At 41.8% G+C, this 21023-nt stretch overlaps 1 protein-coding gene across 3 annotated transcripts in view; it reads left to right on the top strand.

Moving 5' to 3' along the window:
- The window catches only part of LOC115141912 (CMP-N-acetylneuraminate-beta-galactosamide-alpha-2,3-sialyltransferase 4-like), a 72295-nt gene that overhangs the window by 37675 nt on the left and 13597 nt on the right, over positions 1–21023 (top strand). For all 3 annotated transcript variants that reach the window (XR_010458536.1, XM_029681299.2, XM_065000430.1), the window contains exons 3-6: positions 10244–10315; positions 11262–11334; positions 11692–11784; positions 19919–20016. Coding sequence is in view for 2 of the 3 variants with exons in the window: in XM_029681299.2 (XP_029537159.1) it covers positions 10294–10315; positions 11262–11334; positions 11692–11784; positions 19919–20016 (286 nt within the window). In the remaining variant the exon portion in view is untranslated. The remainder of the gene's footprint in view (positions 1–10243; positions 10316–11261; positions 11335–11691; positions 11785–19918; positions 20017–21023) is intronic.

Raw genomic sequence — 21023 nt, 5'->3', positions numbered from 1 at the left:
GTATGTGACAAATAAAATTTGATTTGATTTGATTTTCAACCTCTCTTTCATATCGTCTGAGATCCCCAAGGATTGGAAAGCTGCCGCAGTCATCCCCCTCTTCAAAGGGGGAGACACCCTGGACCCAAACTGTTACAGACCTATATCCATCCTGCCCTGCCTATCTAAGGTCTTCGAAAGCCAAGTCAACAAACAGGTCACTGACCATCTCGAATCCCACCGTACCTTCTCCGCTGTGCAATCTGGTTTCCGAGCCGGTCACGGGTGCACCTCAGCCACACTCAAGGTACTAAACGATATCATAACCGCCATCGATAAAAGACAGTACTGTGCAGCCGTCTTCATCGACCTTGCCAAGGCTTTCGACTCTGTCAATCACCATATTCTTATCGGCAGACTCAGTAGCCTCGGTTTTTCGGATGACTGCCTTGCCTGGTTCACCAATTACTTTGCAGACAGAGTTCAGTGTGTCAAATCGGAGGGCATGCTGTCCGGTCCTCTGGCAGTCTCTATGGGGGTACCACAGGGTTAAATTCTCGGGCCGACTCTTTTCTCTGTATATATCAATGATGTTGCTCTTGCTGCGGGCTATTCCCTGATCCACCTCTACGCAGACGACACCATTCTATATACTTTCGGCCCGTCATTGGACACTGTGCTATCTAACCTCCAAACGAGCTTCAATGCCATACAACACTCCTTCCGTGGCCTCCAACTGCTCTTAAACGCTAGTAAAACCAAATGCATGCTTTTCAACCGATCGCTGCCTGCACCCGCATGCCCGACTAGCATCACCACCCTGGATGGTTCCGACCTTGAATATGTGGACATCTATAAGTACCTAGGTGTCTGGCTAGACTGCAAACTCTCCTTCCAGACTCATATCAAACATCTCCAATCGAAAATCAAATCAAGAGTCGGCTTTCTATTCCGCAACAAAGCCTCCTTCACTCACGCCACCAAGCTTACCCTAGTAAAACTGACTATCCTACCGATCCTCGACTTCGGCGATGTCATCTACAAAATGGCTTCCAACACTCTACTCAGCAAACTGGATGCAGTTTATCACAGCGCCATCCGTTTTGTCACTAAAGCACCTTATACCACCCACCACTGCGACTTGTATGCTCTAGTCGGCTGGCCCTCGCTACATATTCGTCGCCAGACCCACTGGCTCCAGGTCATCTACAAGTCCATGCTAGGTAAAGCTCCGCCTTATCTCAGTTCACTGGTCACGATGGCAACACCCATCCGTAGCACGCGCTCCAGCAGGTGTATCTCACTGATCATCCCTAAAGCCAACACCTCATTTGGCCGCCTTTCGTTCCAGTACTCTGCTGCCTGTGACTGGAACGAATTGCAAAAATCGCTGAAATTGGAGACTTTTATCTCCCTCACCAACTTCAAACATCAGCTATCTGAGCAGCTAACCGATCTTTGCAGCTGTACATAGTCTATTGGTAAATAGCCCACCCATTTTCACCTACCTCATCCCCATACTGTTTTTATTTATTTACTTTTCTGCTCTTTTGCACACCAATATCTCTACCTGTATGTACATGACCATCTGATCATTTATCACTCTAGTGTTAATCTGCAAAATTGTAATTATTCGCCTACCTCCTCATTGCTTTTGCACACATTGTATATAGACTCCCCTTTCTTTTCTACTGTGTTATTGACTTGTTAATTGTTTACTCCATGTGTAACTCTGTGTTGTCTGTTCACACTGCTATGCTTTATCTTGGCCAGGTCGCAGTTGCAAATGAGAACTTGTTCTCAACTAGCCTACCTGGTTAAATAAAGGTGAAATAAAAATAAATTTAAAAAAACTGCAGCCAAGGTCTCACACTTCGATTTTGTGAAAATAATTCTGTTCTTTGGTTTTTGATTTTTATTGCACACTTGTTTTCTGTCTACATACATTTTATTAAGTCATACACCTTACCACCAAAGCCCACTTTGGAGAATTTTGTAGAATAACCCTTCTTGCCAAATAGAATCAAATGCTTTTTAAAAGTCAATAAGGCAAGCAAAGAGTTGCAATCTACTGCAGAGATAGTCTGCAGAGTTTTGTCTTATGATCCAGGTCTGTGCCCAAACAATTTGAGCTTCTACTTTTAAAAATCCACCAAGTCTCTTAACGTTGCCGCTTGCCATAGACCACCTTCTGCCCCCAGCTGTGCCCTGGACACCATATGTGAATTAATTGACCCCCATCTATCTTCAGAGCTCGTGCTGTTAGGTGACCTAAACTGGGACATGCTTAACACCCCGAGCATCCTACAATCTAAGCTTGATGCCCTCAATCTCACACAAACGATCAATGAACCTACCAGGTAAAACCCCAAATCCGTAAACACAGGCACCCTCATAGATGTCATACTAACCAACCTTGCCCTCCTAATATACCTCTGCTGTCTTCAACCAGGATCTCAGCGATCATTGCGTCATTGCTTGCGTCCGTAATGGGTCTGAGGTCAATCGACCACCCCTCATCACTGTCAAACGCTCCCTAAAACACTTCAGCGAGCAGGCCTTTCTAATCAACCTGGCTTGGGTATCTTGGAAGGATATTGACCTCATTCCGTCAGTAGAAGATGCCTGGTTATTCTTTAAAAGCCAATTCCTCCGTTTGGCCGCCTTTCCTTCCAGTTCTCTGCTGCCAATGACTGGAATGAATTGCAAAAATCACTGAAGCTGGAGACTCATATCTCCCTCACTAGCTTTAAGCATCAGCTGTCAGAGCAGCTCACAGATCACTGCACCTGTACATAGCTAATCTGTAAATAGCCCATCCAACTATCTCATCCCCATACTGTTATTTATTTTGCTCCTTTGCACCCCAGTATCTCAACTTGCACATCTATCACTCCAGTGTTTAATTGCTAAATTGTAATTATTTCGCCACCTTGGCCTATTTATTGCCTTTACCCCCATTGTCTTACCTCATTTGCACAGACTGTATATAGACTTTTTTTCTAATGTGTTATTGACTGTATGTTTGTTTATTCCATGTGTAACTCTGTGTAGTTGTTTGTCTTGCATTGCTTTGCTTTGTCTTGGCCAGGTCGCAGTTGTAAATAAGAACTGTTTTTGTTCAGTATTTGGTCAGGACTGTTTCTATTATTTATAATATGGCTATTGTACAAGAAGGAGTGTCTAAATATATGGTGTTACCTCCCACATCAGTGTATTCAGGCTCAGAACCTGTTCTTGCATTGAAATCTCCATAAATAAGCACTTTACCCTCTGCCTGAAAATAGAATGATTTTTGTATGGAGATTGTCAAAAAACTGATCATCATAATATGATGAATCTGAAGGAGGAGCATAAGCTGCACATATGAATACATTGTCACAGTAGATTGTATCTTTTGTTAAGTTTTAGCCAAATGTGATTAGTACCTTACCTCTCCCTATCTATGCCTCTCTCTTTATGAATCTCTCTCTCTCTCTTTCTCTCTCTCTATGCCCCTCTCTCTCTCTCTCTCTCTCTCTCTCTCTCTCTCTCTCTCTCTCTCTCTCTATGCCTCTCTCTCTCTCTCTCTCTCTATGCCTCTCTCTCTCTCTCTCTCTCTCTCTATCTCTGCCCCCTCTCTCTCTTTCTCTCTCTCTCTCTCTCTCAGCCTCCCTCTCTATGCCCTCCCTCTCTCTCTCTCAGCCTCTCTCTCTATACCCCCCTCTCTCTCTCTCTCTCTCTCTCTCTCTCTATGCCTCTCTCTATGCCTCTCTCTCTCTCTCTCTCTATGCCCCTCTCTCGCTCAATTCAATTCAAGGGGCTTTATTGGCATGGGAAACATATGTTAACATTGCCAAAGCAAGTGAGGTAGATAATATACAACAGTGAAATAAACAATACAATTGAACAGTAAATATTCCACTCACAGAAGTTCCAAAAGTATAAAGACATTACAAATGTCATTTTATGTATATATACAGTGTTGTAGTGATGTACAAATGGTTAAAGTACAAAACGGAAAATAAATAAGCATACATATGGGTTGTATTTACATTGGTGTTTGTTCTTCACTGGTTAACCTTTTCTTGTGGCAACAGGTCAAAAATCTTGCTGCTGTGATGGCACACTGTGGTATTTCACCCAGTAGATATGGGAGTTTATGAAAATCGGGTTTGTTTTCGAATTCTTTGGATCTGTGTAATCTGAGGGAAATATGTGTCTCTAATATGGGCATACATTGGGCAGGAGGTTAGGAAGTGAAGCTCAGTTTCCACCTCATTTTGTGGGCAGTGTGCACAAAGCCTGTCTTCTCTTGAGAGCCAGGTCTGCCTATGGCGGCCTTTCTCAATAGCAAGGCTATGCTCACTAAGTCTATACAGAGTCAAAGCTGTTTTTTTTTGTTAATTCTTTCCAATGTGTCAAGTAATTATCTTTTTGTTTTCTCATAATTTGGTTGGGTCTAATTATGTTTCTGTCCTGAGGCTCTGTGGGGTGTGTTTGTGTTTGAACAGAGCCCCAGGACCAGCTTGCTTAGGGGACTCTTCTCCAGGTTCATCTCTCTGTAGGTGATGGCATTGTTGTGGAAGGTTTGGGAATCGCTGCCTTTTTGTGGTTGTAGAATTTAACGGCTCTTTTCTGGATTTTGATAATTAGAGGGTATCGGCCTAATTTAACTCTGCCTGCATTATTTGGTGTTTTAAGTTGTACATAGAGGATGTTTTGCAGAATTCTGCATGCAGATTCTCAATTTGGTGTTTTTCCCATGTTTTGAATTCTTGGTTGGTGAGTGGACCCCAGACCTCACAACCATAAAGGGCAATGGGTTCTATAACTGATTCAAGTATTTTAAGCCAGATCCTAATTGGTATGTTGAATTTTATGTTCCTTTTTATGGCATAGAATGCCCTTCTTGCCTTGTCTCTCAGATCGTTCACAGCTTTGTGGAAGTTACCTGTGGCGCTGATGTTTAGGCCGAGGTATGTATAGTTTTTTTTGTGTGCTCTAGGGCAACGGTGTCTAGATGGAATTTGTATTTGTGGTCCTGGCGACTGGACCTTTTTTGGAACACCATTATTTTGGTCTTACTGAGATTTACTGTCAGGGCCCACGTCTGGCAGAATTTGAACAGAAGATCTAGGTGCTGCTGTAGGCCCTCCTTGGTTGGTGACAGAAGCACAAGATCATCAGCAAACAGTAGACATTTGACTTCAGATTCTAGTAGGGTGAGGCCGGGTGCTGCAGACTTTTCTAGTGCCCACACCAATTCGTTGATATATATGTTGAAGAGGGTGGGGTTTAAGCTGCATCCCTGTCTCACCCCATGGCCCTGTGGGAAGAAATTTGTTTTTTGCCTATTTTAACCACACAGTTGTTGTTTGTGTACATGGATTTTATAATGTCGTATATTTTTCGCCAACACAACTTTCCATCAATTTGTATAGCAGACCCTCATGCCAAATTGAGTCGAAGGCTTTTTTGAAAGCAACAAAGCATGAGAAGACTTTGCCTTTGTTTTGGTTTGTTTGTTTGTCAATTAGGGTGTGCAGGGTGAATATGTGGTCTGTGTACTGTAATTTGGTAAAAAGCTATTTAACATTCGCTCAGTACATTGTTTTCACTGAGGAAATGAGTCCACTGTTAATGATAATACAGAGGATTTTCCCAAGGTTGCTGTTGACGCATATCCCACGGTAGTTATTGGGGTCAAATTTGTCTCCACTTTTGTGGATTGGGGGTGATCAGTCCTTGGTTCCAAATATTGGGGAAGATGCCAGAGCTAAGGATGATGTCAAAGAGCTTTAGTATATCCAATTGGAATTTGTTGTCTGTATATTTGATCATTTCAGTGAGGATACCATCAACTAGAGGTCGACCGATTATGATTTTTCAATGCCGATACATACAGAAATGGGGAGCCTCATTCAGGGTCAGTGGGAGTGTTAAGGGACATCATTAATCAGTTTGACCTTGTGGATGTTTGGAAAACTAGATATCCTGACACAAGACAGTATACATGGGTGAAGGTCTTTGGGGCTAGGGTGAGTGCAGCCTGACTTGATCGAATTTACATGTCCAGGAATCAGAGCAATAGGCTGTTAGACGCTACCATTCTCCTAGTGGGGTTTTCGGATCACCACATAACCATGGCTCAGCTGTCTATTTCATCAGGGCCTTGGCATGCATTTTATTGGAAGTTTTTAATGTAAAGCTCTTACAAGATTCAAATTTTTTGCTTAGGTTTCCAGATATTTTGGGGAAAGGTGGGGGCAGCAAAGAGAGGAGTATAAGTCTCTGAATCAATTGTGGGATGTGGGGAAAGTCCAAATTCTGCTTTTCTGTCAACAGTAAACAGCTCTCTCATCCTCCAGAGGCTAGGAGAGTATTGGGGGAACTCGAGCGTTATATTAGTGAGATGGAGGTAGAGATGGTGGGGCAAGGCAATGTAGTCTTCCAGGCTAATTTAGCTGAATTACATAGGGACCTGGGCAGTTTTTTCCAGGTTAAAGCAAAGGAAGCACTTGTAAGAGATGGACACTCCCAGCTTCTTCTTCTTTTGTTTGGAAAGACAGAGCGGTGAAGCAAATGGTATGCATTGTCTACGGCTGTCTGATGGGCAGGTGACCTCTGTGGTGGGGAGATGCGGGAGCAGGCTGTGGAGATTTATACTGAGTTGTATAGGGCAGAACTGTGTGATCCTATGTGTGCTCAGGTTTTGTTTGCAGAACTCCCTATGCTCTCTCTGGCACAGTGGGATGAAATGGACATTCCTCTGTTGTCCCATTAACTGGCAGAGGCCGTAACTCAGATGTCCCCCGGCCATGCACCAGGGCTCAATGGACTCCCAGTGGAGGTTTCTAAAAATGTTTGGGGATTAATTGGACTGGACTTATTTTGCGTGTTGCGTGAAATATGTGTCTCTAATATGGTCATGCATTTGGCAGGAGGTTAGGAAGTGCAGCTCAGTTTCCACTTCATTTTGTGGGCAGTATGCACAGTCTTCTCTTAAAGAGCCAGGTCTGCCTACGGTGGCCTTTCTCAATAGCAAGGCTATGGTCACTGAGTCTGTACATAGTCAAAGCTTTCCTTAATTTTGGGTCAGTCACAGTGGTCAGGTAGTCTGCCACTGTGAACTCTCGGGTTAGAGTAAAATAACATTCTAGTTTTTTTTGTTAATTCTTTCCAATGTGTTAAGTAATTATCTTTTTGTTTTCTCATCATTTGGTTGGGTCTAATTGTGTTTCTGTCCTGGGGCTCTGTGGGGTCTGTCGTGGAAATTATAACTGAGAGAGTCAGTAATTTCTTCAAACAATCATCTTTATTTAATATAGATTATTGCTATAATGAGACTAGTCAAGTTGGGCTGAGCAAATCAAATCAAATCAAATGTATTTATATAGCCCTTCGTACATCAGCTGATATCTCAGCACTCAGATATAAGTGCTGTACAGAAACCCAGCCAAAAACCCCAAACAGCAAGCAATGCAGGTGTAGAAGCACGGTGGCTAGGAAAAACTCCCTAGAAAGGCCAAAACCTAGGAAGAAACCTAGAGAGGAACCAGGCTATGTGGGGTGGCCAGTCCTCTTCTGGCTGTGCCGGGTGGAGATTATAACAGAACATGGCCAAGATGTTCAAATGTTCATAAATGACCAGCATGGTCGAATAATAATAAGGCAGAACAGTTGAAACTGGAGCAGCAGCACAGTCAGGTGGACTGGGGACAGCAAGGAGTCATCATGTCAGGTAGTCCTGGGGCACGGTCCTAGGGCTCAGGTCCTCCGAGAGAGAGAGAAAGAAAGAGAGAATTAGAGAGAGCATATGTGGGGTGGCCAGTCCTCTTCTGGCTGTGCCGGGTGGAGATTATAACAGAACATGGCCAAGATGTTCAAATGTTCATAAATGACACAGCATGGTCGAATAATAGTAAGGCAGAACAGTTGAAACTGGAGCAGCAGCATGGCCAGGTGGACTGGGGACAGCAAGGAGTCATCATGTCAGGTAGTCCTGGGGCATGGTCCTAGGGCTCAGGTCAGTTGAAACTGGAGCAGCAGCATGGCCAGGTGGACCTTTACACAAATGCAGAGTTCTTTATATAGCTGACACTAAGAATAATTAGTCATTGTTGTTTCCACCCTTCCCATGCAGGCATCATAAGCCACTCTGGGTTCATCCTGTTGTTATCTGCACGGGGTTGTTGTCTTAACCCAACCCTGGCTTAGTTTCTCAGTTGCAAGGATGATTTTGAGACAATGAGGGATGGTTCTACTCATAAGCCATCTCTAGTAAAACACATTATTGTCTATGTAATGCAGTCTTTAACTAATTTGTCAACTCAAGCTCAATCTCTCAGCTCAATCTCTAGTGACCATACGCCCAGATTAGCTGAATGAGTGGAGACTATAAAAACACAGACACTAGAAGGATAGAAATGTCTTACTATTATTTAAATATTAATTGTTAACCATTAATATCAAATAGATCAGGTAAATATGTACTTTATTTTCTGTTTGTGAATACTAGGGGACTCTCATCGCTCTGTAGGTGATGGCTTTGTTACGGAAGGTTTGGGAATCGCTTCCTTTTAGGTGGTTGTAGAATTGAACGTCTCTTTTCTGGATTTTGATAATTAGCGGGTATCGGTCCAATTCTGCTCTGGATGCATTATTTGGTATTGTACACCGAGGATATTTTAGCAGAATTATGCATGCAGAGTCTCAATTTGCTGTTTGTCCCATTTTGTGAATTCTTGGATTGTGAGCGGACCCCAGACCTCACAGCCATAAAGGGCAATGGGTTCTATAACTGATAAAAGTATTTTTCATTGGTATGTCAAATTTTATGTTCCTTCTCTCGCTCTCTATGCCTCTCTCTTGCTATCTCTATTAGAGGTCAACCGATTATGATTTTTCAACGCCGATACCGATTAAATGTGTGTGTATATATATATATATATATATATATATATATATATATATACCACAGGTTGGTGGTATTTTTTGATTTAGCCGTTGCTGACCCCATGCTTACATCTTTATCACAAATTAGACACCTTGCTTTCCCTGGTGCCAATTCCATGTAATAGTCCCACACTGGTGCTCTGCTTTTCTCTGCCATCTGTAAAACACACACACAGCTCTGAAGTGACAATGATACCGAAGAGTCTGTGTAGGAGACAAATACTCTCAACTGTTTGAATAAAAATAGAGTTTAAGTTACCTGTGATGAATGTTGAAAACAAAAACTGTAATTTCTATGTGCAGGAAATCCTATTTTAATAATGGACATGGGTAGAATTGACCACCAAAGTGCAAGTCATAATTCCCATGACACCTTCTACCAAATCTGAAAAGCGGTTCCTTCATTCATTTATTCCATAGGATATTTTTAGATTCACTTAAAATAAGGTCTGTGTAGGCTTACACCACCTTGCCAATTGTATAACTGTGTAGATATCCATAGGACAAGGTAACTCTGATCAATATTGGCTAAATATAAGCGGAGATAAAAAAAATTATATACTTGTGTATTGATTTTAAGAAAGGCATTGATGTTTATGGTTAAGCACACATTGGAACAACGACATTCGTTGATTGTTTTTTATAAGATAAGTTTAATGCTAGCTAGCAACTTACCTTGGCTTACTGCATTTGTGTAACAGGCAGGCTCCTCGTGAGGCAGGTGGTTAGAGCGTTGGACTAGTTAACTGTAAGGTTGCAAGATTGGATCCCCCTAGCTGACTAGGTAAAAATCTGTTGTTCTGCCTCGTTCCTAGGCCGTCATTGAAACTAAGAATGTGTTCTTAACTGACTTGCCTAGTTAAATAAAGATTAAATAAAGGTGTAAAAAAAAAATCTGCAAAATCGACGCCCAAAAATACCGATTTCCGATTGTTATGAAAACTTGAAATCGGCCCTAATTAATCAGCCATTCCGATTAATCGGTCGACCTCTAATCTCTATGGCTCTTTCCCACACTGTCTGGTGCATAGTCACTGGAGACAGCCAATTCCACTTTTTTCACAATGAGCACAAAGCCAGAGAAACACTGCAATAATTATCATCAGTCAGTGCTCCAGAGTCCCCTGAAGTGACTGTGTAATCTACGTATTGTCTTGGTGTTTCATTTCAATCCCAGTTTCTCATTTATCATCCTGGTGGAGAAAGATGTCATTTATTGTGCGGTTTAAGGCATATGGTTAATTTAATTTGCTGGCGCCACTCCTGTCCGATTGAGCCTGATGTTAGAGGTGCTAATATGCTGTTCTTCCTTCACCTTCCCCCTCAGGGTAACATCATGCGCAGTACCGAGATGAGAGGGCGAAGGAGCATGTGAAGATGTCCCTAAAGACTGCTAAAAGTAAGCTCTTCGCTGCTTCCTTACAGGAGTTGTTGTCAATACACCCCTGCACATACAATACTTTAATCAGACATTTAACTCCTGTCTTCATTTGTGGTTGTTGTTCTTGAAATGAAAAACATGGGATAGTTTTGTTTTCTACTGTTTTCTTTACTTTTCTTTTTATAGAAGGTTTACAGTATTTGTACAAATCTAGCCTAGTACAGTTTCATTCTTTCAGTTCACTCAAGCTTTTGGTAGATGTAGTGTTACACAATAACATCCTTATGTTAGCTCTCACATACCAGCTCATTTCAGTTTGCCTAGCTGCTGTGTTGAAAATGAAAAGCCAGTCCAAGGTTTCTCTGACTCCGTTAATGGCAGTACCAGAAAGCAGATTCAGCTCGATGGAGACCATGTTTAGTTTGGCACTACATGTTTGCCTTTACTGTATAAGTAGCCATTTGTATTCCTGGAACAAATGTGTGGGAAGTATGTCTATGAGCTGGAGGACTGCCCTCCCTCCCTCCCTCCCTCCCTCCTAAGCCCCTGTACATGTAGACCACTGTCTGGGCTGGGGGAGTGTTTATCTACCAGACAAGAGAATGTTTGTGGTCATTGACATGTTGCTAGTGTGGAGGTAGAGGAGACTTTTGTTCGGCAGAGTTGTTTGATGTGGGAACTGAAAGTTCTAGGGGCTGCTTTGTTTTTTGTTTTTTTTACTGCTCAAGTAATAGCACTCCTCCATTCCACTCCAGTGGATGTTAAGTTAGTGATACTGTAGGAAGTGAAGATCTGCCTGCAGTCATGCCTGCCTGCTTGCCTGCAGATTGGATCTCATGCAATCTCATGCCATAATTAGCAGCCATTTGAAATATCATAGACTAGGATTTGACTACAGGCTATACAAGAAAAGCATTATGTTGGTTTCTAATCTATTGCATGTGGTTGTTCTCTCCCTCTCCAGAATGGTGCTTTAGACTGTTCGCTGTTGTACTGTTCTTAGTCTCCTACTACTGCTCCCACGTTTTCCTTCAGAGGTAAGTCTTCTCCTGCTCGGCCCTCAGGCCTCAGCCCTGGTCTACTGCCTGGAAGCTCTCTCTCTGGAGCAGCAGGCAGAGCAATCACGTAGATGCTCATCTATGCTTTACTGAAGGAAAAGGAAACCTTGAAATAAGGCCCGCTGCTGAATCACAACATGTTGACAGCCCACTCCATTCACCTAGCCAACATCTTGTCTACCCACAGCTTTAAGTGGGTAAACGGCAGTCAATTTAGGCCTTCAATAGATACCCACCCTTTACATTTTTTTAAACTAAAGTCACTGGGCACGGTGAGTGTTTAAACAGTCAGCAGTTTTTGTCCCAACTGTGGTGATTTGTGTGCTTTTCTTTCAGTTATGGAGGCACCAGCAAGTCTCCTTTGACTCCTAGCAAGTCACTGTGTGGCGGCTGGCTAAAGCAGAAGAAGTGGGAGAGCCTCAATTTTAAGTGAGTAATGGAGTGTCTGTCTTTAAAACGAGGAGGGTGGGGGTGATTGGTTTCAGTCTAACTAATTTCTGCCAATGCTTTTACTGGAATGTGAGGTGCCAGCTTCTTTTGACATTTGAGGGCTGTTTTCACCCGGTCACCAGTAAATGTAATCATTTTTTGTTAGTAGGAACAATTGTATTATGAAAGGAAATAATTTTCTACAAATTGACTCAGTAAAGTAAATTTTGTGGAACAGTTGTTTAAGTTGAAACTGCTGATGGATCGTCAATGAAAACAGACCCCTAAGAGCAAGTTTTTTTCAGGAGGACAATGGACAAATGTATTTCTCTAGCTTGCTGAGTACCTTTGTCCAGGACACTTGAATGGTCCTCTATTTATTTTTACTCTGCTATTATCAGTTTATTCAACTGGGTACGTACTGGAGCTGTTCTATTTCTGTGCACTGCTCAAGGGTTCAACAGTGATATGCTCCATCCAGCAACCTTGGGGTCAGCCATTTCTTTCTCTGACCACTAGACCATAGAGTTCAGTTGGCCTCCTCTCAGCTCCCCTCAGACATGACCTGCAAAATATAGAGATTAACAATGCTCCATTTTCTCAAGATCAATACTGTTTACCAACTGATTTTGATTCATGTGTTGAGAAGGTCAGGTCATTTTTCACATGCAAATCAGATGCTTAATTACAGTATCAGACACTGGGAGGCCTCTGTCGTGTCTTTACTATCATTAACTGAAGACTGATAGTTTTTATCAAAGATTCTCTGTAATGAGTTATTACGCGATTAGACTGATTAATCATGTAACCGTAATTACTAGGAAGTCGGGGCACCAAGGAAAAGTATTCAGATTACAAAGTTATCATTTCCTAAGATAACTTTTCAGATATTTTATCTGATCAGTTAGTCTTCGAATTAATGAATTATTTACTTTACCTCACGTTAGTCTCATTCAAAACATAAACATCTGCACGAACCCAGTCTTCACTATGAGTCATCCATACATCAATTGTCTTAAATAATTTATTTATTACAAACTAAATAATTCACAGAAATGCATAAACAAACAAACAAACAAGGTAAATGTGGTTACATGAAATGAGAATGTGCCCTAGTGGGCTAAACCGGCATGGTGGCTTGTTAGACAAAAGGGGAAGTGGGGGTCGACTAAGAAGTCACTACAGAGTGATAATTATAACAATTGAAATGCTAATACTTTGCACATGAACGCTCACTCATTCGGGAACAATTGCAATCAATATATATATTTACGCTCAGTGTGTCGTCTTGATCGCTGGTGAAAAGTTTGTTTCTTTTGTAGAATTGTCCGTCTCTCTCCCTCTCTCTCTCGGTTTGGTTAGGGGGGATAGTTCAGAGTGACATTTGTTATAGAATGGATGTGTCGGCAGTTGTCGTTCTTTGCGTTCAATGATACTGAATTCCTAGCTGCAGACTAGTAATTAATATCAAAGACTTGTTCTTATTCTGTCGGTATCGATAGTCTAAGAGTTTAACCACGCGGTATGGTTAAAAGATTCAGCAATGGTCTACAACCTTTGTCTCCCCTAATGGAGAAAAACATGGTCTGCAACCTTTAGCCATCTCGTAATTGAGGTAAGCTCGGTCTGTTGATCGAAAACCCGAGTGGGGGTTTTATTCGGAAGGGCCGAAAAAGGGCTGTCCCAGGAGGCCAGACCCTAACTGGGCTCAGGGGCGGACCTCTGATTTAGTTCAAATCAAAAGGGAATTGTATTTTTCTTCATTAAACAGTCCAAAATCATATTACACAATTATACAAACAGTATCATATTCACTCATTCATCTTATACAACAATTAGATGTAAATCTCATATCTGAGGCTATTATATTAACAGTGTTATGGTAATGTGGCCACACCGTCTCCCATGAGCTTCCCCAAATTGTGACAAACGGACCAGTTCGTAGCTGGATTCTTCACCGATCTTTTATACTTTCTATACTTTATACTTTTTTTTAGTTGAAGGAGGAAAAGGGGAGGCAGGGAGAGGGGGATGGGGCTTGCTATACCCAAAGAGTTTTTTTAGAAAAGTTTGCAAGTGTATAAAAAAATAAACAAACAGATATACCATTTTTACAAAAGTATTCCGACCCTTTGCTATGAGACTGAGATAATGGCGCTGCAGGGGATGGCTGCTGTTTTACGGGCTCCTAACCAATTGTGCTATTTTGTGTGTTTTGTTTTTGCATTGTTTGTAACTTAGTTTTGACATAATGTTGCTGCTACCATATTTTATGACCGGAAAGAGCTTCTGGATATCAGAACAGCGATTAATTACCTCGAACTGGACTAATATTTTTTCTTTAATGAGTCTGACTCGAAGGATATACTGTTGCTCACAGACCAGCCCAAATCCCCATCATTCACATGAAGAAAAGATGGAGATACAGGGGGCGCAGATCCGGGTGCCTTGGGAGAATTTTTCGATGAGTGGGTAACCCGCCTCTCCCATCTGTTCTATTGGCCAACGTGCAATGACTGGATAATAAACTGGATGAGCTCCGATCAACACTATCCTACCAACGGGACATTAAAAACTGTAATATCTTTCACAGAGTCGTGGCTGAACGGCGACATTGATAATATACAGTTGACTGGGTTTTCCGTGCATCGGCAGGACAGAACCGCTACGTCCAGTAAGACGAGGGGTGGTGTCTATTTGTCAATAACAGCTGGTGCGCAATGTCTAATATTAAGGAAGTCTCGAGGTATTGCTCACCTGAGGTAGAGTATCTCATGATAAGCTGTAGACCACACTATCTACCAAGAGAGTTTTCATCTATATTTTTCATGGTTCTCTATTTACCACCACAAACCGTTTCTGGCACTAAGACCACAGTCAATGAGCTGTATACGGCCATAAGCAAACAAGAAAATACTCATCCAGAAGCGGTGCTGCTAGTGGCCGGGGACTTTAATGCAGGTAAACTTAAATCCGTTTTACCTCATTTCTACCATTTTGTAGACCACCTTTACTCCACAAGCAGACACGCCTACAAAGCTCTCCCTCACCCTCCATTTCGCAAATCTGACCATAATTCTATCCTCCTGATTCCTGCTTACAAATTTAAAAAATAATAAAGCAGGAAGTACCAGTGACTCACTCAATATGGAAGTGGTCAGAAGACGCAGATGCTATGCTAGAGGAGTGTTTTGCTTGCACAGACTGGAATATGTTCCGGGATTCATCCAATGGCATTGAGGAGTATACCACCTCAGTCACCGGCTTCATCAATAAGTGCATCCACGACGTCGTCCCCACAGTGACCGTACGTACATATCCCAACCAGAAGACAAGGATTACAGGCAACATCCACAATGAGCTAAAGGCTAGAGCTGCCGATTTCAAGGAGCGGGACACTAATCCGGACGCTTCTAAGATATCCCGCTATGCCCTCAGACAAAGCATCAAACAGGCAAAGCGTCAATATAGGACTAAGATTGAATCCTACTACACCGGCTCTGACGCTCGTGGATGTTGCAGGGCTTACAAACTATTACACACTACAAAGGGGAACCCAGTCGCGAGCTGCCTAGTGAAGTGAGCCTACAAAACGGGCTAAATACCTTTTTATGCTCGCTTCGAGGAAAGCAACACTGAAGCATGCATGAGAGCACCAGCTGTTCTGGAATGACTGTGTGATCATGCTCTCTATAGCCGCAGTGAGTATGACCTTTAAACAGGTCAACATTCACAAGGCCGCTGGGCCAGATGGATTACCAGGCAGTGTACTCAGGGCATGCACGAATGAACTGTCAAGTATCTTCACTGACCTTTAAAATAAAAAAAATAAAAAATAAAATATATATATTTAACCTTTATTTAAGCAGGTAGGCTAGTTGAAAACAAGTTCTCATTTACAACTGCGACCTGGCCAAGATAAAGCAAAGCAGTGCGACACAAACAACAACAGAGTTACACATCGAATAAACAAAAATACAGTCAATAATACAATAGAAAATGTCTATATACAGTGTGTGCAAATGAGGTAGGATAAATCAAATCAAATTTTATTTGTCACATACACATGGTTAGCAGATGTTAATGCGAGTGTAGCGAAATGCTTGTGCTTCTAGTTCCGACAATGCAGTAATAACCAACAAGTAATCTAGCTAACAATTCTAGCTAACAACTCCAAAACTACTACCTTATAGACACAGCCCATAAGGGAGGTAAAGGAAAGGAAATAAATAGGCCATAGTGGCGAAATAATTACAATTTAGCAATTAATCACTGGAGTGATAGATGTGCAGTAGATGAGTGTGCAAGTAGAGATACTGGGGTGCGAAGGAGCAAAATAAATGGTATGGGTATGAGGTAGTTGGATGGGCTATGTACAGGTGCAGTGATCTGTGAGCTGCTCTGACAGCTGGTGCTTAAAGTTAGTGAGGGAGATATGAGTCTCCAGCTTCATTGATTTTTGCAGTTCATTCCAGTCATTGGCAGCAGAGAACTGGAAGGAAAGGCGGCCAAAGGAGGAATTGACTTTGGGGGTGACCTGCTGGAGCGCGTGCTACGAGTGGGTGCTGCTATGGTGACCAGTGAGCTTAGATAAGGCGGGGCTTTACCTAGCAAAGACTTAAAGATGACCTGGAGCCAGTGTGTTTGGCAACAAATATGAAGCAAGGGCCAGCCAACGAGAGCCAGCGAACGAGAGCATACAGGTCGCAGTGGTGGGTAGTATATGGGGCTTTGGTAACAAAACGGACGGCACTGTGATAAACTGCATCCAATTTGCAAGGTAGAGTGTTGGAAGCTATTTTGTAAATGACATCGCCGAAGTCAGGGATCGGTAGGATAGTCAGTTTTACAAGGGTATGTTTGGCAGCATGAGTGAAGGATGATTTGTTGCGAAATAGGAAGCTGATTCTAGATTTCATTTTGGATTGGAGATGCTTAATGTGAGTTTGGAAGGAGAGTTTAGAGTCTAACCAGACACCTAGGTATTTGTAGTTGTCCACATATTGTAAGTCTGAACCGTCCAGAGTAGTGATGCTGGATGGGTGTGCAGATGTTTTAACCTCTCCCTGACCGAGTCTGTAATACCAACATGTTTCAAGCAGACCGCCATAGTCCCTGTGCCCAAGAAAGCAACGGTAACCTGCCTAAATGACTACCTCCCTGTAGCACTCACGTCTGTATTCATGAAGTGCTTTGAAAGGCTGGTCATGGCTCACATCGACATCATCATCCCGGAAACCCTAGACCCACTCCAATTTGCATATATCCCCAACAGATCCACAGATGAAGCAATCTCAATCGCCCTCCACACTGCCCTTTCCCACCTGGACAAAAGGAACACCTATGTGAGAATGCTGTTCATTGACTACAGCTCAGCATTCAACACCATAGTGCACACAAAGCTCATCACTAAGTTAAGGACCCTGGGACCAAACACCTCTCTCTGCAACTGGATCCTGGACTTCCTGTCGCGCCGTCCCTAGGTGGTAAGGGTAGGCAATAACACATCTGCCACGCTGATCCTCAACACAGGTGCCTTCAGGGGTGCGTGCTTAGTCCCCTTCTGTACTCCCTGTTCACTCATGACTGCACGGCCAAACAAGATTCCAACACCATCATTAAGTTTTCGTAGGTCTGATTACCGACAACCTCAACCTCAACGTCAGCAAGACAAAGGAGCTGATCGTGGACTACAGGAAAATGAGGGCCGAACACGCCCCCATTCACATTGACGGGGCTGAAGTGGAGCAGGTCGAGAGTTTCAAGTTCCTTGGTGTCCACATCCCCAACAAACTCAAACCAAGATTGCTCAGTTTGGCCTGGTGGCCAGCTCTAGGAAGAGTCTTGGTGGTTCCAAACTTCTTCCATTTAAGAATGATGGGAAACCACTCTTCTTGTGGACCTTCACTGCTGCAGAAATGTTTTGGTACCCTTGCCCAGATCTACTGACAATTCCTTCTAAATCATGGTAATTTGTACATGTAGGTAGGGGTAAAGTGACTATGCAAATATAATAAACAGTGACTATCAGCACTGTAAAAACCCTGCCTGGTACAGTGCATTCGGAAAGTATTCAGACCCCTTTCCTTTTTCCACATTTTGTTACGTTACTGCCTTATTCTAAAATAGATTAAATACAACATTTTCCTCATCAATCTACAAACAATACCCAATAATAACAAAGCAAAACCAGTTTTTTTGATATTTAAAAAAAAAAGTATTACAAACAGAAAACAGATACCTTATTTACATACAGTGGGGCAAAAAAGTATTTAGTCAGCCACCAATTGTGCATGTTCTCCCACTTAAAAAGATGAGAGAGGCCTGTAATTTTCATCATAGGTACACTTCAACTATGACAGACAAAATTAGAACAAAAATCCAGAAAATCACATTGTAGGATTTTTAATGAATCTATTTGCAAATTATGGTGGAAAATAAGTATTTGGTCAATAACAAAAGTTTATCTCAATACTTTGTTATATACCCTTTGTTGGCAATGACAGAGGTCAAATGTTTTCTGTAAGTCTTCACAAGGTTTTCACACACTGTTGCTGGTATTTTGGCCCATTCCTCCATGCAGATCTCCTCTAGAGCAGTGATGTTTTGGGACTGTTGCTGGGCAACACGGACTTTCAACTCCCTCCAAAGATTTTCTATGGGGTTGAGATCTGGAGACTGGCTAGGCCACTCCAGGACCTTGAAATGCTTCTTATGAAGCCACTCCTTCGTTGCCCGAGCGGTGTGTTTGGGATCATTGTCATGCTGAAAGACCCAGCCATGTTTCATCTTCAATGCCCTTGCTGATGGAAGGTTTTCACTCAAAATCTCACGATACATGGCCCCATTCATTCTTTCCTTTACACGGATCAGTCGTCCTGGTCCCTTTGCAGATCATTTTGACCCCACGGGGTGAGATCTTGCGTGGAGCCCCAGATCGAGGGAGATTATCAGTGGTCTTGTATGTCTTCCATTTCCTAATATTTGCTCCCACAGTTGATTTCTTCAAACCAAGCTGCTTACCTATTGCAGATTCAGTCTTCCCAGCCTGGTGCAGTTCTACAATTTTGTTTCTGGTGTCCTTTGACACCCCTTTGGTCTTGGCCATAGTGGAGTTTGGAGTGCGACTGTTTGAGGTTGTGGACAGGTCTTTTATACTGATAAGTTCAAACAGGTGCCATTAATACAGGTAACGAGTGGAGGACAGAGGAGCCTCTTAAAGAAGAAGTTACAGGTCTGTGAGAGCCAGAAATCTTGCTTGTTTGTAGGTGACCAAATACTTATTTTCCACCATAATTTGCAAATAAATTCATTAAATATCATACAATGTGATTATCTGGATTATTTTTCTCATTTTGTCTGTCATAGTTGAAGTGTACCTATGATGAAACTTACAGGCCTCTTTCATCTTTTTAAGTGGGAGAACTTGCACAATTGGTGGCTGACTAAATACTTTTTTGCCCCACTGTAAGTATTCAGACCCTTTGCTATGAGACTCAAAATTGAGTTCAGGTGCATCCTGTTCCATTGATCATCCTTGAGATGTATCTACAACTTGATTGGAGTTCACCTGTGGTAAATTCAATTGATTGGACATGATCTGAATAATTATGTAAATGTCATATTTCAGTTTTTATTTTTGATAAAAAGGATTTAAAAAAAAATTAAAATCTATTTTAGAATAAGGCTCTAAAGTAAAAAAAAAAAATGGAAATAGTGAAGGGATCTGAATGCTTTCCGAATGCAATGTACATCATTGTTTTTTTTCTACTTCTTCTTGGCAGTAAAAATGGCAACAGTTGATTTTATAGAGGGGCATGCTTGCTGAATGACATCATGTTAACATATTACTTGTTGAGTTGGGAACATTTTTATTGAAATCGGCTTTGCTTATAACGCGTACAATTTGTCTGCCTGATAGACATGGGGGTTGATTAGACTGAACTATGAGAAGGAATTATGGCTAAGTTAATTTCCATTTTAATGACTGAAACTAAAACTGCCAGGTCAGCAGTGTGTACTTTATATCCCCATACCATTGGCAGTATGGAATATTTAGTAGGAACTGTACACTATATCCTTGCGTATTTCCAGGTTGTAATGTGAATTATTTTCTCCACTGTTCCTAATACAGCATTAGCAGACAAACAGAGCTCTTCTTCAAACTGGATGATTTCTTCTGGCGACAACATCAGTCCACATTAGCGTTGCCCTACGGTATTAAAGGAAGTGGTATGTTCTCTCATTTCATTGTGTCATTTCTTTGTTTTCCTCTCTTTCCCACAAAGCACAAAGACTTTAATGGAACATGTTTATGAAAATATATTTAATTCTAATTACACTTTTATTTAAAAAAGGTATTGATACCACCCAGGTTCTCACTATTGCTCCCTATCTTTGATAAACACCGATATTAAATGTTTTTTCCAAAATGTTGTCGTCTCAAGACTTACTTACCCAAATTGATCCACATGGACCAAATCGGGTTTGTTAAAAAGTGTTTATCCTTGGATAACCTCCATCGACTATTACATATCTTCGATGCTTCATCAGAAACAACAGCTCCTTGGGCTGTATTACCTCTTGATGCAGAAATAGCTTTTGATAGTCTAGAATGGTAATATCTCTGCTCTGTCTTGGAACATATAGGAATTGTCTCCAATTACATGAATATTATTAAAATACTATATGTCAATCCCTCAGCCATAGTTATAACAGGCAATAGCTCATTTGTTCCATTCAGAATCACTAGAAGTAGCATACGAGGCGATCCAATTTTGACATTGCAAATCTTATTATCCGTGGAACGTCTGGCCCAGGCAATTCGTCAATCAGGAATCAACACAAATTTCTCTCAAATCTAAAGTTCACTTAATCTCATTAGATGCAGACAATACTTTACTATATGTAGACAATGTATCTCAATCGCTCCCAAACGCATTGAAGATAAATTCAGCTTCATCTCAAGTTATAAAACTAGTCTAACCAAATCAGCGCTGCTGCCTCTCAAGACCCGATGGAGGACTCTATCTCTATTTATGGAATCCAGGTCGTTTACCATTTGAAATATTTGGGAGAAGGTATATTTCCTTCTTTATATAAAACCATTGCCAGAAACTTCAACAGAACGCTCAAATCAATTAAATCTGACCTCAATAGATGGAATTATATCCCAATTGCTTTAACCGTCAAAATGAATATATTGCCACGGCTAAATTTCTGTAGTTTAATTCTTCCCA

This window comes from Oncorhynchus nerka, linkage group LG14, assembly GCF_034236695.1.
Source record: "Oncorhynchus nerka isolate Pitt River linkage group LG14, Oner_Uvic_2.0, whole genome shotgun sequence".
Lineage (NCBI taxonomy): Eukaryota > Metazoa > Chordata > Actinopteri > Salmoniformes > Salmonidae > Oncorhynchus > Oncorhynchus nerka.
This window is presented reverse-complemented; position numbering and strand designations above follow the sequence as displayed.